Consider the following 16,401-nt stretch of genomic DNA (forward strand, 5'->3'; position numbering starts at 1 on the left):
AACACAAAATGCTTCCGTTTTGGTTGTAAATGGCCTCAATAAAAACAAGCATACAGATTTTTAAAACTTAAGAGAGATTTCAGCTCCAAAAGAAATTTTAGCCAGGCATCTCAATGCTCCAAATGACCTGCAGTGCTGATAACAGGTTTAGAACTGAAAGATGTTCTAGAATTACATCAGAATGAAAGGCAAGGATCAACTGTCCTCTGTTCCAGTTGGCTGAGTGTTGAAAAATCCCAAATATTTAGCACAGTCAATATTCTAAACCAAATCATGTTATCAAAGACAACAAAATAAGACCCCAGTCCTGCTAACAGTTATGCATGTGTTTTACTTTAAGCATGTTTGTAAATGTTTTCAGAATCAGGGCCTAAGTAACTGCACTTTTCAGAAAATAAAGCTGATAAAAGTAGAGGAGTGAAGCATGTTTACACACAGTGACATCATAATGAGAGTAGTCAACATCCATCTGAAAGTATGTTAATACCATACAACCATGATATAATTTAAGAAAGGAGAAATCATTTCTAAAGTGACTGGCATACTTTATATTTTGTAGCAATTTAAAAAAAGGAAAGGATGACAGCAATAATGCTCTGCACTTTGGGGTGACTGTTGATTTGTATATATCTTTATATATGTGATGGGGTGTCAAAAGAGTTATTGTTCCAGAGAGGCCAATTAACATACCAGGCTGCACCTGCAGGGAAAGCCAGGCTTAACTAAGGGAGAAGCCCAGCTTGGGAGGGGCTCGCAGAGGACTATAAACAGAGGAAGGTCAAAGCAGAAAGAGGTATATCTTTAACAGACAAGAATTTCAAAGTGTGGTCATGAAGGAACTTGCAAAGGAATAGTGAGAACTATAGACTAAGGAAACAAAAGGATGAAGGTTTTATGATATAAGCTCAAAAATCACTGATGATGAATTCCTTAGTTATGATTGAAAAAGTGAAGTAGTCAATTTTAGAGTATTAGCCAGTCATTGTACCTTAAATGAAAAGTTAAACTTATTAAAAAGACAAAAGGATGGGCTGAGTAATGTGCACAAACCCGAAGAAACTGTTGATCATGTTCTATGGCATTGTTCTATGGTAAGAAAGTTGCTTTATAAAAAAAAAAATGCATTGGCTTAGAATCAAAGATTTTTCCCCTAAGGGGACGAATGAGAATGTCAGGAAAATGGAATAGTGCTAAAAAAAGCCTTGCTGTGTTTTCTTAAGGATGCTAGAATGAGTAAAAGGATTTTCGTTTTAAAAAGGGGCTCAAGATGAATGAAGAAAATGGTGGTTGTAACCTACAATGACACTGTTGTCACTCCTACAATGACACTGTTGTGCTAAAAGTAAACAAAGATAAAGAAAGGGGGCTGCTGGGAGAGAGTCCATAGTGAATGGAATGAGAGAGAGAGACCAAAAAGGAAGCCCAAGAAGGAGAATAAGCCCAGGGATCCTCTCCTGACTAGAGAAGTCTGGTAGGAGACTAGGAGAGAGATTATCCATGGACCACAGGTTGAAAATCACTGTGTTAGGGGATTTGAGGGGAAGGCCTGAGAGAAGGGTGAACCTAGAGAGGTTGTGGGGAAGAAGGTTTGAGAGAGACTGCATAGGAAGAAGTCCAGGAGTGCAACAGCAAAGTTGGATGAAACAACTCTTGAACAACTTGGCTTCTGGTTATAGGGTCCATGGACTGGAACCCTGGTGTAAGGAGAAGGCCTATGTTCCCCCTACAAGCCACTGATATGGTGGCGTGAGGCTGCAGAAGGAAAGAAGAGTGACAGAGACCTCTGACAAAAGGGAATAAGGACCACAGGGAGCAGGTTTGGGTCTAAAGACTTGATACAAGGTATTGGACATTGGTTTGTTGGCCTTTGTTACCCCAGAACGGGTGGACTTAAATCATGGCATGCATGGAGGACCAAGTTATGGGAAGGGGTGGATTGCAGAACACCAGAGCGGCCATCAGCAGGGGATCCCAGATGTGGAGCAAGTCACTACGCCATACCCAGTCCCAAGGAGATACTTCAGTGGTGAGTCCCCCTTGTTACAATATTCCAATCTAGTTTTTCCTCTTCCTAGTTTATCAATCTCTCTCCAGATACAGGGTTTGTTTCTCATTTACACTAAAGCCCCTTTTCACCATTCAGGCAGTATAAAGGGGCTTTTGTGTAAATTACTGTGAGGCCTAGAATATATATCACTTATTTACTATCTGTAAAATCAATATTTTGTATTGATTAAAATGTGTGATGTATTTTGTAATTCTGAGATGGAAGGTGTTAGATGTATGAAGTATTAGTATAGTTATTAAATTCTGATTTAGACCACCCTTCCAGGTTGGCCCTAGGACTGTCTCAAGTGTACAGTCATACACCATACCCTCAGTTGCTAAAACCCTCCTACACCTCTTAATTAGAAGCAACACAACCCATTTAACAGCCACACCCTATCACCTCGGATGTTATGCATTGTCATCTTCCAGAGATCCCACATATCTGCCTTCTTAGTAAGTCCCACAAAATCTAAAGCTGGGTCCTTCCTGTCTGGTTGCCGAGACGTTAGTGATGTGCACTGTTTTAATTCCTGATCTAACTTGTTCTGCAGCACTCTTGGTCCATGAAGGTGTATCCTGTGTCACTCAGCAGTGAAAACTCCCCTGCAGTCATAACAGACAAAAAACACACAAAATAAACAAAAAAACCACCCAAGAAGTCATAGCGCAAAAGAATGAAGGGCTGCAACACCGAGAATATCCAAGTTTTGTTTAATATTAGGTGGCCATAGCAGTAACTTGTAGTTGACTTAACACACTCAATTGTTCTCCTGGTGCCTTTTGCTGAAGTAACTACAGCATATTGGCCAATGATTCTGAATGCATACGCCAAGTGCTACATGCTGCTGCCTCTTCATGTTGCAAACTGCTAGCACTTGCACTATGGTTCCCTGATTTATTATGAAACATTTCCTTTTCTCCATATGCTACTAGCATGAAGTATGCACCCTTTATTTTTCTTTCCCTTCACCCAGTAGTGCTTATATTACAGTCTGTTCTGTTTTCCTCTCTTGTAAAATTATTTCTTCGTGCTTTGCATTAACACCATTTCCTTTAGCTCAAGACAAGGATCATTGGATGGTGACTATAAAGGATTATGACAGTCTTAACTTTAAGGATTAATTGCAGCTGCTCTGCACGTACACATGATACTAAGCCTAAATATAATTTAACAATCCATTATTATTTTATTAACAGAAGTTACATTCTTCAAAGAGGATCCTCTATAGCAGATTTCTCATTGTACTCATGAGACAGTAAAGTCTAGGACAGAGGTTCTCAAACTGTGGTCTGCGAGCTCCATTCAGGTGGTCTGCAGATAGTTCCCTCTAAGTTGTGCAGCTGGGTGGCTGCACATGAGAGAATGAAGGGCCACCCACCTAATTAGTGGAGCTGTGCAGGGGTGGCTCAATTAATTAGATGCCTGGACCCTGGAGAAGACGCACATGTATGGTGAGGTGGTGGCCTTCGGGGGAGGAGGGGATACGTGGGAGGGGTCAGTGGGGTGAGAAGAAGGGTGAGGGGAATTTGGGATATGCAGGGCTGCGGTAGCCAGAGAAAGAGACGACTTTCCCCAGCTCCAGAGCTGTGGCTGCTGGGGAGAGACGGCCCTCCTTCCCAGCCTCAGCTCTGTGGCAGGGGAGAGACCTCCCTTCTTCCCAGGCCCAGCTTGGGAGAGAGGGCACATCCATTGCATTAGAAAGGTAAGACTACTGATATTAAAATATGAGTTGTGTGCTTTTATTTGTAGAACCAAAAAAGTTAATAATTATATTTTTATAATAATAATAATTATTTTATTTTATATAGCACTTTTATCCAGAGTTCTTTACAATAGTTAGCTAACGGTATAAACAACATTTGGAAAGATCATTAAGTCGTCTGCCAAGACCCTCAGCAGTTTTCAAGTGGTCTGCGGTTAAAAAAAAGTTTGAGAACCACTAGTCTAGGAGAAAGAGTACAGAACTGGGGTGTCACGAAACCCAGGTTCTATTCCAAGCTTTCACACTTACCTCTTGTGTGACCTTGGGCAAATCACTTCCCCATTCTGCCTGTTTTCTCTCCCACCATTTGTTTGTCTTGTCTATTTATATTGCAAGCTCTCTGGGGCATGGGCTATCTTTACTTTGTTTGCACAGTGCCTAGCCAAAGGGGACCTTGATCTAAGTTAGGGCCTATTAGGTGCCACTGTAATACAAATTATAAAATATAATCTCCAATTTAAAACTACTAATTCTCTCAAATCCGCATATCATAGGACTCTCTTAGGGAGAAATAACTGCCATGTAAGAGGCAATTTGAGATCTAGATACTTATAATTTAAACAAACTATTAGAAATGCAGATTTTAAAAAGTTTATCTTTTATTTATTTTTTGAAATTTTCTGTCAAGCATTGAGTTTAACATTATGTAATTATCACACACCCTTTCCCCATGTGAGACAGGTGTTTACCTCTCTGTGTCTCAGTATTCTCAACTATAATGTGAGGATAAGTGAATTGCTCAAGTTCATACAGCAAGTACTGGCAAAATGAGGAATGAAAGCTAGAACTCCCAACCTCAGTCTCCTGTTCTAACCACTAGACCCACTGCATCGTCCAAACATGTACTTGAGAGCAATTATAACACCAGTATAAATGCTCCCTAAATAATGTTCCCAGTGGAATTTGTCTTCACCTTCTATGCTATGCAGAGTACGCTGATAACTAAGGCTATGATTTAATCACTGGTATTTTTAGTAAAAGTCATGGACAGGTCATGGGCAAGAAACAAAAAATCACGGCCCGTGACCTGTCTATGACTTTTATTAAAAATACCCATGATTGAATCTTAGTGCGGGAGGAGCCTGCGGCACCAGCTGCTGGTGGGAGAGAGAGCCCAGGGGCCAGATGCTGCTCCAGCTGGGAGCCGCAGTTGCTCCCGCCACTCCCAGGACCACTGCTCAGGCGGTCTCTGGGGCCAGCTGCCTGGGGCCGCTGAAGCAGCAGTGGGTGTGGCTGGCTGTGGAGCCGCTCCAGCAGTGGCTGGTGTGGCTGTCCCCAGGGTCGCCTGAGCAGTTGGCCCCAAGGCCGTCTGCTTGGGCAGCCTTGGGGTCAGCTACACTGGCCACTGCAGAAGTCACAGAGGTCACAGGAAGTCATGGAATCCGTGACTTCCGCGACCTCCATGGCACACCCGGAGCTCTACTGATAACAAATAAAAGCGTCTCTCTGTCTTAACTATATGCAGTCATATATTTTTACACCAGTAGTAAAAATGTTGCTATGACAAGTTGCTTATCACATGTTTTTCTTGGTTGATGTTACCATCAGTGAATTCTTAGTTCCATGCAGCTGTAGCTTAGTTTGTGATAGCATCAGACAGGAAACCCCATAAAAACATCTTCTAGGAAACATATTCTTCAGTTCCCTTAAGAAAATAAAGATAAAGGGTCAAATTAATCCCTGGTGAAATTCTATTGTCTTCTGCAGAGTTAGAATGGGGCGAATTTGTCCCCATATAGAAATACGCATTGCAGGCATGTTACTTTATATTTACTGAAGTAGAGAAATACATGTTGAAATGTACAAAAATAGAACAGTATCCTAAAGTCTGTGACTGTAAAGAGCACAGTTAGTTAAGAGAGGAATCCACAGGAACTAACCTTTTATTCAGGTCTCACTCCAGGAGAACTCATTTTTTAGAATGTGTGTCTGTTTAGCTCATTGGAGAGAGAGACAACCCTCATTTTTGAAGAGTTTTGAAACTATAAACAGAAAAGAAACAAAATAAAGTTATAGCTGCAGTTTGTGTTTGGTAAGCTGTTCATGAGAAGATCCTCTTTGGCTGAAGTATGTTTTGTCAAAAATTTCTTTATATGGTTTTTTAGAAGACTTTTTTGGAGGTTACAGCTGTAGGGTGAATTCCTTACTTATTTTATCAGATTCTGCTTTCCAGTCCCAGTGTCCTGGCCAGATTCCAACATGGATAAAAAGCTTTCTGCTTGCCTAAGATTTCCCCCTTAAGTTACAACTGACACAATATTATTCTTCACTTACTGTCTTTAGTTATTGTGCAGTTAAAAAGCTGCCATGTTACATCACAAAGGTTTAATTTCAGTTCTGAATGCAGAAATTTCTTAATTATAATTGACTATCCCCATTTGTTCCTGCAGCATACATTCACTTATCTTTGGCAAGCTCTGACTTTTACATGTAACATTATTTACTTTTCTGTTTTAAATTGAAGAGAACCAGGGAAATGACATCACTGGAGCTGAATGGCTTCTTCAGCATTTAGCTCCATGCTGAAACTGGCACAATTAGTGGACATTGCTGCTCCCCAGCCCCCATGACTTCACAGGAAGCCTCTCCTAATTCTTAGATGGGTACTTCATGTAAAGAGAACAGTATTCCAGAAAAGGAACTACAAGGCAGTGAGACTGCAGAACAGCTGAGCTGGAAAAATCCAAGATTGCAGCTGCCAGGAACAAATCCTGTTTCCTTCTCACTTTCTTCTGAGGGGATAGGCAGGCCATTCATCCAATTTTAAATCAAACAGTCCTCTTTTTTGGGTGGTTTGTCCCTATCTGGTAAAACCACTGTAGTTTTATCCAGTATTGGATGGTGTATGCCATTTTTGAAGAGCATGCTGCTCTGCCCTGTGACCTTGCAGGCGAGGTCACTCCAGTGGGGATGGGGTTCCTGGAAGTACTGGAATATTCAGTATTCTGGGGACGCATGAGTGGCCACCCTAACAGGGATCCCTATCACTAAAAATGATTTTTGTGAGCTAATTTCTGAGTTTAGATCTCCAAAATCCCTCCTAAATATCAAACTGGATGAATTTAAGCCTGATATCAGCAAACTGAGGTTAGAGAGAGTGGTCTGGAAACAGGAAAAGAGGAGAGATTTGAGACAGAACAGAATTAAAGTGCTAGAAAGAGAGAGCTGACAGAGAAGATTGGAGATGTCTCTCATAAGCATGAGTTGTGTGACTCCTGGAGCCATCGTCTTCTAAAGGTAAGCAGCTACTCCTTTTCAGTACCTAACAGAATATATACAAGAATTGATATGACTCTAATCTTTAGATCTTTACTTAATACAGGAACATCAGCACAGCAAGGCTGCGTCTCCTGGTTAGATCACATTCCAGTTTGGCTTTTTATTAGAAACTGGGAAGACAAACCTACAATGAAAAGATGGGGATAAAATATCCCACTTCTGTATGACCAGAAAAGAATTCAAGATATCAGACAGGAAACTAAGCAATAATTTAAAGAAAACAATGCAGAGCAGATTTTAAGAAGTCCTCTATAGGATGCCTTCCAAGTAGTGACTAGGGGCAGTTTAAAAATAATCCTATCTCAAAAAAGAAGTGCAAACATTGCTCAAGGAGGTTGAACAATTTAAATTTACACCACACAAATCAATCACAGAAAATATATTAAAAATGAAGAAGCTAGAAGTAAGTTAGATTTACTTGAAACAGAAAAAAATGACCAGGTAATCAGATACACAAAGCTATACTATGAAAAAGGGTAATGAATGTGATAAATAATTAGCTAATATGCTAACAACATTTTAAAAGGTTTCAGAGTAACAGCCGTGTTAGTCTGTATTCGCAAAAAGAAGAGGAGTACTTGTGGCACCTTAGAGACTAACCAATTTATTTGAGCATGAGCTTTAACCAATGAGCTCACGAAAGCTCATGCTCAAATAAATTGGTTAGTCTCTAAGGTGCCACAAGTACTCCTTTTCTTTTTGCGAACATTTTAAAAAAAAGTAAAATCATATCTCCAGTCTGCAAGGCTCCAAATGAATTGGCAACTGGCCCAAAATGGGTGAGCTTTTGCAGACTTCTATAGGAGGCTTTGCTCCTTAGAGTCAGCTGACGATAAGCTAATAAAGAAATAATTGGTTAAAGCTAGTGTACCAAAACTAGAACACCTAGACACCATGGAGAAAGATATTAAACCAGAGGAAGTCCTATAAGTTATTAAGTCCCTTAAAAATGATCAAGCCATTGGCCCTAATGGATTTCCTCCAGAATTCTCTAATTTTTTTAGGGCACAATTAATATGACAATTAATAGATGTCTTCAATTAAATATCAAAAGGAAATAAATATCTTGTATACTGGGTGAGATGCACAAATTGTAGTTATCGCAAAACGTGCTAAGGAGAATCCAACTTTGTGTCTTACAGGCCCATATCCCTATTAAATCAAGATGCAAAAATTTATGCTTCAGTCCTAGCAAATAGACCGAAAATTGTTACCTAGGTATATTAAAAGATCAGACAGGGTTTGTATTAAACAGAGAGCTATCTGACAACATTCAGAGTTTTATGCCTGATCTTCTTCAGACTCTACTAATGAGATCCATCATTTTTTACCACGGGATGAAGATAAAGCTTTTGCCTGACTGAATTGGCAGTTCTTAAAAGATACTGTAGATACATTTGGTTTAGGCCCTAAATTTCAAAATTGCATTTCCATCTTGTATTCCAGCCCATATGTTACCATAAAAGTTAATGGATATCTATCAGAAAAAGTCCCCCTTTTTATAAGCACATGCCAAGAATGCCCATTTTCATCTTCTTTTTGCCATGGTAATGGAGTCATTTGTCCAGTCAATCAGAAACAATACTAATATAAATTGGAAACAACACAAACTAGCTTTCATGTGCACAATGTCATGGCATTTGTTACAAATCCAGCTCACATACTACTAGAATTATAAGAAAAGATCTTATAATGTGGCAAAGTGTCAGAATTCAAGTAAACTACGATAAGTCAGATTTACGGGACATAAGTGTGGGTTCTGATCTACAGAAAAATATAAAAGATAAATACAAATGGGTAACTACGGTAGGATAGCTGGGAATACACCATTTCTAAAAGATGGCAAGACTTCCATAATAATTATACTCTTCTGATTAAGAAAATCAAAACAGATCTAGAAAACTGGTTGAAGTATGACATTTCATGGTGAGGCAAAACTGTGGCATTTAAAATTAATCTTATTTTTATTTAAAAATATATATAAATATATATAAATATATATAAAATATATATAAATATTATAAAAAAATAAATAATTTTATTTATTAATCTTATTAATCTTATAATTAACTTCCTTTTCCAGACACTTCTGGTTTTAGTCTTGGGAAGTCTTAAATCAATAGCAATCCCTGATAAACAAATTCAGCTGGGGAAATAAGAAACCCACAGTTATGCATCTACTTAACAAAGGCCATGTAAAAAGGGAGTATTCTCTTTACCAAACGTTAAGATCTATTACCAAGCCAGTCAGATTAGAAACTTGATGTAGTGGATAACGCCAAACCTTAAAAAGCACTGGGAATAGATTCAGGCTTACTGTTGTGCAATCAAACTCTATGTCATCTGGATAAAGAGAAGAGAAAGTTACTCACCCTCTGCAGTAACTGAGGTTCTTTGAGATATGTGTCCCTGTGTGTGCTCCACTTCAGGTGTTGGTGCTTCCCGGGGCTGTTGATCAGGGATTTTCAGTAGCAGAGTCCGTCTGGGTCACATGTGCGCAATGGTCATCTTGCGGTGCTGTTGGTGCCTCAGCTAGCGCACACAACCTGACCCCATCATTTCTTTCTCTTCTGCAGACTCCATACTGCGAACTCCAAACTAGAGGGGAGAGGGAAGGAGTAGTGGAGCACCCACAGGGACACACACCTGTTGAAGAATCTCTGTTACTGCACAGGGTGAGTAACCACCTCTTCTTCTTAGAGTGATGTCCCTGTGGGTGCTCCACTTCAGGTGATTGTAAAGCAGTGCCCCCCTGTGGATGGAAGTGTCGACAGAGTTGTATGTAGAGATGAAGTTACGCTCAAATAAATTTGTTAGTCTCTAAGGTGCCACAAGTCCTCCTTTTCTTTTTGAAGTTACTACTGTTACTCCTAGCATTGCATCTGAGTCTGAGCACTGAGTTATCGCATAGTGATTCACGAAAGTATGTTTTGAGGCCCAGGTGGTGGTTCTACATATTTCTATGATCGGTACGTTGTTCAGAAAGGGTATTGAGGTAGCCATTGATCTCGTCAAATGAGTTCTGATCCCTGATGGGGGAATCTGTTTTGTTTTGTTGATAACAGAAATGGATGCAAGTGGAGATCCATTTTGATAGTCTCTGTGTGGCTATGGCAGAGACTTTGGAATGCTCTGTCATGGAAACAAAACACCTTGGAGACTTTTGGAAAGGCTTAGTTCTCTCCAGGTAGAATGCAATTGCATGTCTGATGTCCAGGGTATGTAGGATAGCCTCCTGTGTGTTTCCATGAGGTTTGGGATAGAATGTAGGCAGATGGATTGGTTGGTTGAGAGGAAAGGAAGATGATATTTTGGGTATGAATTTGGGGTGTGGTCTCAAAGTGATCTTGTGCCTGAAAAATATGGTGTATGGAGGGTATGCTGTGAGAGCTGCTATTTTGCTTACTCGTCACATGGACATGATTGCGACCAAGAACGCTACCTTCATACGTAGGTGAATTAGGGAGCAGGTATCTAATGGTTCGAACAGAGGTCTGATGAGGCTTCTGAGAACCAGATTTAAGTCCCATGCCAGTGTAGGGTTACATATTTCTGGATAAACATTCTTCATCCCTGTGAGAAAGCATTTAGTAATTGGGTGCACAAATATTGACTCTCCGTCGATCTGGTGATGGAAGGTGGTAATGGCAGTGAGCTTACTGAAAGTCCTGAATTTTTAAATTCTAGTATATAGTCTAACACCAACAGAAGTGGCGCTATAAATGTGGTTATTTGTTTGTTCTGATGCCATAAGTAGAACCTTTTCCATTATTGGAGGTAAGTAGCATGCGTGGTTAATCTCCTGCTGTTTAATAATACGTGTTTAACCTGTTCCAAAAGGGCAAACTCATCATGATGGAGCCATGGGTGAGCTACCCCTTCAAGTGAAGTTTTTCCAGATTTGGGTGGAGAATCTGACCATTGTCCTGTGAGAGCAGGTCTGGCCTGAGTGGGAGAGTTCATGGTTTGCAGGTCACCATTAGTATCAAGTAAGGATACCAGGTCTGTCTGGCCACATTGGGGCTACTAATATGACCTTGGCTTTGTCGGCACATATCTTGTGTATCACCCGTGAGAGTATTGGTATCGGTGGGAATGCGTAAAGAAGAGGTGTGTCTCATCTGATTAGGAAGGCATCCTCTAGAGATTGGGGTTCCAGTCTTGCTTGTGAGCAAAAGTGTGGGCATTTGTGGTTTTATGATGTCATTAATAGGTCGATGAGGGGGAATCCCCATAATTGCAATATGGGTTGTAAGATGCTGCTGCGCAGTTCCCCTTTGTGGTCTGAGAAAATTGTCTGCTTAATGTGTCCGCCGTTGTGTTTTGGTGACTGGGTAGATAGGAAGCGGTGATGCTGATGATGTGGGGTTATATGCCAGTTCCATAACTTTATGGTCTTGACGCATAAGGAGCGGGCTCCTCCTTGTCAATTTATGTAGAACATGTATGCAGTATTGTCAGTCATTACTTGTATTGTTTTGTTCTTTATCACTGGGAGGAAGTGAACACACGCATTGCAAACTGTGCGTAGTTCGAGGAGGTTGATGTGCAACTGTGTCTCCGGGGAGACCACCACCCTTGGATTGTATGCTGGTTTGCATGAGCATCCCAGCCAATCAGCAAGGCATCTGTTGTGATCAGTATAGTTGGCAGGCCTTGTTGAAAGGGAACCCCTATGCACACGTTCTCCAGCTGTGTCCACCACTGTAGTAATTGCTGGACATTTGGTATCACTGTTAGACTTTTGTTCTGGCTGTGCTTGTCTAATATGTATACCAAACTTAGCCAGCCTTGTAAGAAATGCATATATAGTCAACCACATAGGCTTTGACTCCGTGGGTGCTCTGGGGCTGGGGTACTTAAGGGTGCTCAGCACCTCCCCAGCTGCAGCTGTTCGGGAGCTGGGGGAGGCACTTGGGGGAGGGTGGAGAGCAATGGGCGGGGCCTCAAGGGAGTGGTTGGAGCAGGGCAGGCATGGGGAGAGGTTGGAGTGGGGGTGGAGCATCCCCAGGGAAAAAGAAAGCTCAGCACCTATGGTTGAGTGTGTGCCTTACTACAAAAGTGATGGCTGCCATGTGACCTAGTAGTTGTAGGCAGGTGCGTGCTGATACCTGTGGGCTGTTTGTGACTACCGAGATAAGGTTGTTCAGTTTCAGGAATCTGGGCATTGGAAGAGATGCCCTGGCCTCTATTGAGTCCAGATGGGCCCTGAAGAAGTCCAATTGTACGGGGACTAAGGTTGATTTTTGTTTGTTTATTTGTAACCCTAGGGTCTGAAAAAGGGTGATAGTCCTTTGAGTGATATCTGTTGTTTCTGATTGGGTGGCACCCTTCAGTAAACAATTGTCTAGGTATGGGAATATCATTATCCCTTGTCTACAAAGATGTACCACTACTACTACCACAAGGGTTTTGGAGATGACTCAGAGCAGTCAAAAGTCTGAATGGTAGTACTCTGTATTGGAAGTGGTCATTTCCCACTATGAACCATAGGAACTGCCTATGTGTGGGATATATGGTGATGGGGAAGTAGGCATTTTGTAGGTCGAGGGCTGAGAACTAGTCCCCCCTTTTGAGCGACAGTGTGACCATCTTGAAGCTTTGGGTTTGTACGAACTTGTTGAGTTTTCTGAGATCTAAGATGTGCCTCAGTCCTCCATTTTTGTTTTGGGTTAAGAAGTAGTGGGACTAGAAACCCTTCACCCTGTGTTGTGGTGGAACTTGTTCCACAGCCCCTAATTGTAGAAGATGGATTACTTCTTGTCATAGAAGGTGCTCGTGAGAAGGATCCCTGAAGAGGGACGGGGAAGGGGAGTGGGTGGGTAGGATGGAAGTGAATGGGATGGAGTAACCCAACCTTATTATCTCTAGTACCCATTGGTCTGTGGTGATGGATATCCAGGTGTAATAAAAAGGGCATAGGCAGTGGCCAAAGGCTTGGGTAGTATCTGTGGATGGCACTGTTTGTCATGGGAGGTCTTTCAGACCCTCGACCAATGTTTCAAAAGTGCAGCTTGGCCGACATTGTTTGAGATGTTGAAGACTGTGACTGCAGTATTCACTGTCTCTGGGGTCGTTGTCTCTGTCTCAAGAGTCACATGACCTTTGCTGCTGTGGGAAGGTGTTGTCTCTACCACATTGATACAATTGGTATCTTCTCCGCTTTGTTGTGGGCATGTAAATGTCTAGAGGGCGGAGAGTCACCTGTGACTCCTTCATGGAATAAAGAACTTCATCTATTTTGGCAGAGAACAGTTTTTCTTGTAGGTCCTCTACCTTTGTTTGGAGGTCCTTCAGGATCCCGGATGACTGGAGCCATGGCGCTCTGTGCATAACTATGGCCATGCTGTTGTTTGTGCAGCCATGTCCACATGGGTGGCGGGTATAATAGGCCAGAGGAAGCTCAGCCTTCCTTGGTACTGCTGCGGCCCCCGGTTACAGGGTTTTTGGGGGAAGTTTTTGATTTATTATGCCTCATGCAGGTTCTGGGGCAGCTGAAAGAGGCAATATATGGTATTCAGCTTCCATGGTTCATCAGTAATCTCCAGACTCCAGGGAGATTGCTGATGAACCCAGGAAGCTGAGTAGAAAATACCACCTCCTCAGCCACCCCGGAACCTGTATGGGGCATATCAAAAGCCTCTTTGGAGGAGAGTTGGAAAGATGCTTCTCTCTGGGTGGCTTGGGGTCTGGGGAGGGGAGGTGTGGCTCCCGCTGGCCCAGGGCTCCTCCCGCCGAGGGGAGGGGCTCGGGGCTTCTCCAGGTGTGGGGGGGGCCTTGAAGTTCTGGTATAGTGTGAGAAACTGCTACCTGTAGGAATTTGCTATCTGTAACAGTTACTCATATGTAAGGGATGGTAAGAAACTGCTATCTGATGTAGCAGATTCCTACAGATAGCAGTTTCTTGTACTACACCGGCCACAGGGATTGGGAGGGGGGTCTCGGGGCTCCGGCTGATGAGGGGAGGAGGTCTCGGGGCTCCTCTGGTCACAAGAGGAGCGGGTGGAAGGAGCGGAGGCTGAGCTAGCCTCCCCGAAGAGGGGCTCCACCAGACACCCGTGCGTGTCCACCACGTTGAGGGATGCTTGTAATGCTGTTGTGGCCATGAGTTGTCCCTCACTAACGATAGCCTACAATTGTTCCCATTTTTCCTTGGGGATGTCATGGAGGAATTCATTCAATTTGTTGTAATTATCATAATTACATCTCACAAGGAGGGCAGCATAGTTGGCTGTGAGGAACTGTAAGGTCGCTGAAGAATAGACCTTGCAGCCGAATAGGTCTAGTCTCTTCCGTCTTTATCTATAGGTGTAGACCTGTACTGGAACTGTTTCCGTCATTGATTTGCTGCATCCACCACTTGGGAGTTGGGCTAGGGGTGCGAAAAAAGGAAGTTCATCTCCTTAGTGGGTACACAGTATTTTCGGTCAGCTCTCTTACACGTCGCAGGAATGGTTGCTGGCATTTGTCAGACTATGTCTGATGGTTCCATCAGTGCATCGTTGATAGGCAGAGATATCTTTGATGTGAAGGAAGTGTGTAAAATTTCAAGGAGTTTGTGCTGGTTTTCTGTCACCTCCTCAAGAGAGATGTTCTGGCTTTATGCTACCCATTGGAATAACTCCTGAAATCATTTAAAATTGTCTGCTGCAGTCGGGGCGGGTCCGGTGATGAAGACAAATTGTGGACAGGAGACATATCCTGCTCTGTGTCTTCATCCTCTTCTGTTTTCTCAGAGACTACAAAGGCTCTTGTAAGGAGGTTGTTGTGGAGCATACATGTCATTTCTGAGGGGTAGGAGGTCTGTGACTATGTCCCCTATAGGTCACCCATGGGTCCCACTGTGGCCATTGTATTAGGAAGGCCATGGGTAGGTACATCTGTGGATGTCCGTACCAGAGCTGCATGTCTCAGGCGTGCTGGTCCCTGGATCTCACGGGTGCCAGAGATGACTCTGTCGGTGAGGAATGGTGTAATTAAAAGACGCCCTCCTCCTGGTCATCATCCTCATTGCTGGAAAAAGGTGGGGCGATGGGGGAATCTGGTTGCCCCAGTGCCATCTGCACTGGGGAGCCATCAGTGCTGAATAATGGAGAGCCCGTAGTGAAAGACACCATCATGTCAGCATGTTGTGTGAAACGTCGAAATGCGAGAATTTCGGTGCTGAGTCCATCAGTGCTGATGATTTTGATGTTGAGCATGCAGCAGTTTGACTGGTGCCAGTGGTGACGTCTTAGATCTCTCCGTCAGTGCCAATATTGTTGGTGGCACTGGTGGCAGAGGCATCGCCATTGGCGAGATGGCTGTGGCGCCATCACTTTCACTGGTGTTGTAAGTGCCGGGGAGGAGAAGTTTGGCTTGTGTTTGCTTCTCAGCTCCTTAACCTTGGTGGCAGAGGCCCTGATGTGGATGGTGCTGGAGGTTTCCAGCATCTCAAAGGTGCTCACTGTCAATGTGGTTGGCACCAAGGACAGCGGCCTTGCAGGAGTCCTTTTTCTTTTCAGTGGTTCTCTCTGTGGGGAGGACATGGCTCATTTCCTCTTTTTCTTGGAGGAATAGGTTTTTGCCATGTCCTATGAGTAGGGCCCGACCAAATTCACGGCCATGAAAAACGTGGCACAGACTGTGAAATCTGGTCTCCAACTGTGAAATCTGTTTTTTTGTGTGCTTTTACCCTATACTATAAAGATTTCATGACAGAGAACAGTGTTTCTCAAATTGGGGGTCCTGGCCCAAAAGGGAGTTGTGGGGGGTGAGGAGGGTCTCACAAGGTTATTTTAGGGAGGTTGTGGTATTGCCACTGTCACTTCTGTGCTGCTTTCAGAGCTGGGTGGCTGGAGAGCAGCGGCTGTTGGCCGGGCGCCCAGCTCTGAAGGCAGTGCCCCACCAGCAGCAGTGCAGAAATAAGGGTGGCAATGCCCCCCCTTATTTCTGCACTGCTTCCTGTAGAGCTGGGCGGCCGGAGAGTGGCAGCTGCTGACTGAGGGCCCAGCTCTGAAGGCAGCAGCGCAGAAGTAAGGGTGGCAATGCCATCCTACGCCATGCTGCTGCTCTCTGCCTGCCCAGCTCTGAAGGCAGCACCACTGCCAGCAGCAGCACAGAAGCAAGGATAGCAGTACCGCAATCCTTTCTACAATAACATTGCAATCTACCCACAACTTCTTTTTGGATCAAGACCCCTACAATTACAACACGGTGAAGTTTCAGATTTAAATAGCAGAAATCATGAAATTTATGATTTTTTAAATCCTATGATCATAAAATTGACCAAAACGGACTGTAAATTTGACAGGGCCCTATTGACGAGGAG

The 16,401-nt window shown here is 43.1% G+C and overlaps 1 protein-coding gene across 9 annotated transcripts in view; it reads left to right on the top strand.

The window, feature by feature from the left end:
- The window catches only part of LOC140915881 (uncharacterized), a 44,374-nt gene that overhangs the window by 4,827 nt on the left and 23,146 nt on the right, over positions 1–16,401 (top strand). For 4 of the 9 annotated variants that reach the window (XR_012160300.1, XR_012160301.1, XM_073356432.1 and 1 more), the window contains exons 3-4: positions 1,677–2,026; positions 9,668–9,766. Coding sequence is in view for 5 of the 9 variants with exons in the window: in XM_073356432.1 (XP_073212533.1) it covers positions 1,898–2,026; positions 9,668–9,766 (228 nt within the window). In the remaining 4 variants the exon portion in view is untranslated. The remainder of the gene's footprint in view (positions 1–1,676; positions 2,027–9,667; positions 9,767–16,401) is intronic. The other 5 variants (XR_012160299.1, XR_012160302.1, XM_073356436.1 and 2 more) reach the window with 3 other exon arrangements.

The sequence above is a fragment of the Lepidochelys kempii genome, chromosome 8 (assembly GCF_965140265.1).
Source record: "Lepidochelys kempii isolate rLepKem1 chromosome 8, rLepKem1.hap2, whole genome shotgun sequence".
NCBI classification, from domain to species: domain Eukaryota; kingdom Metazoa; phylum Chordata; order Testudines; family Cheloniidae; genus Lepidochelys; species Lepidochelys kempii.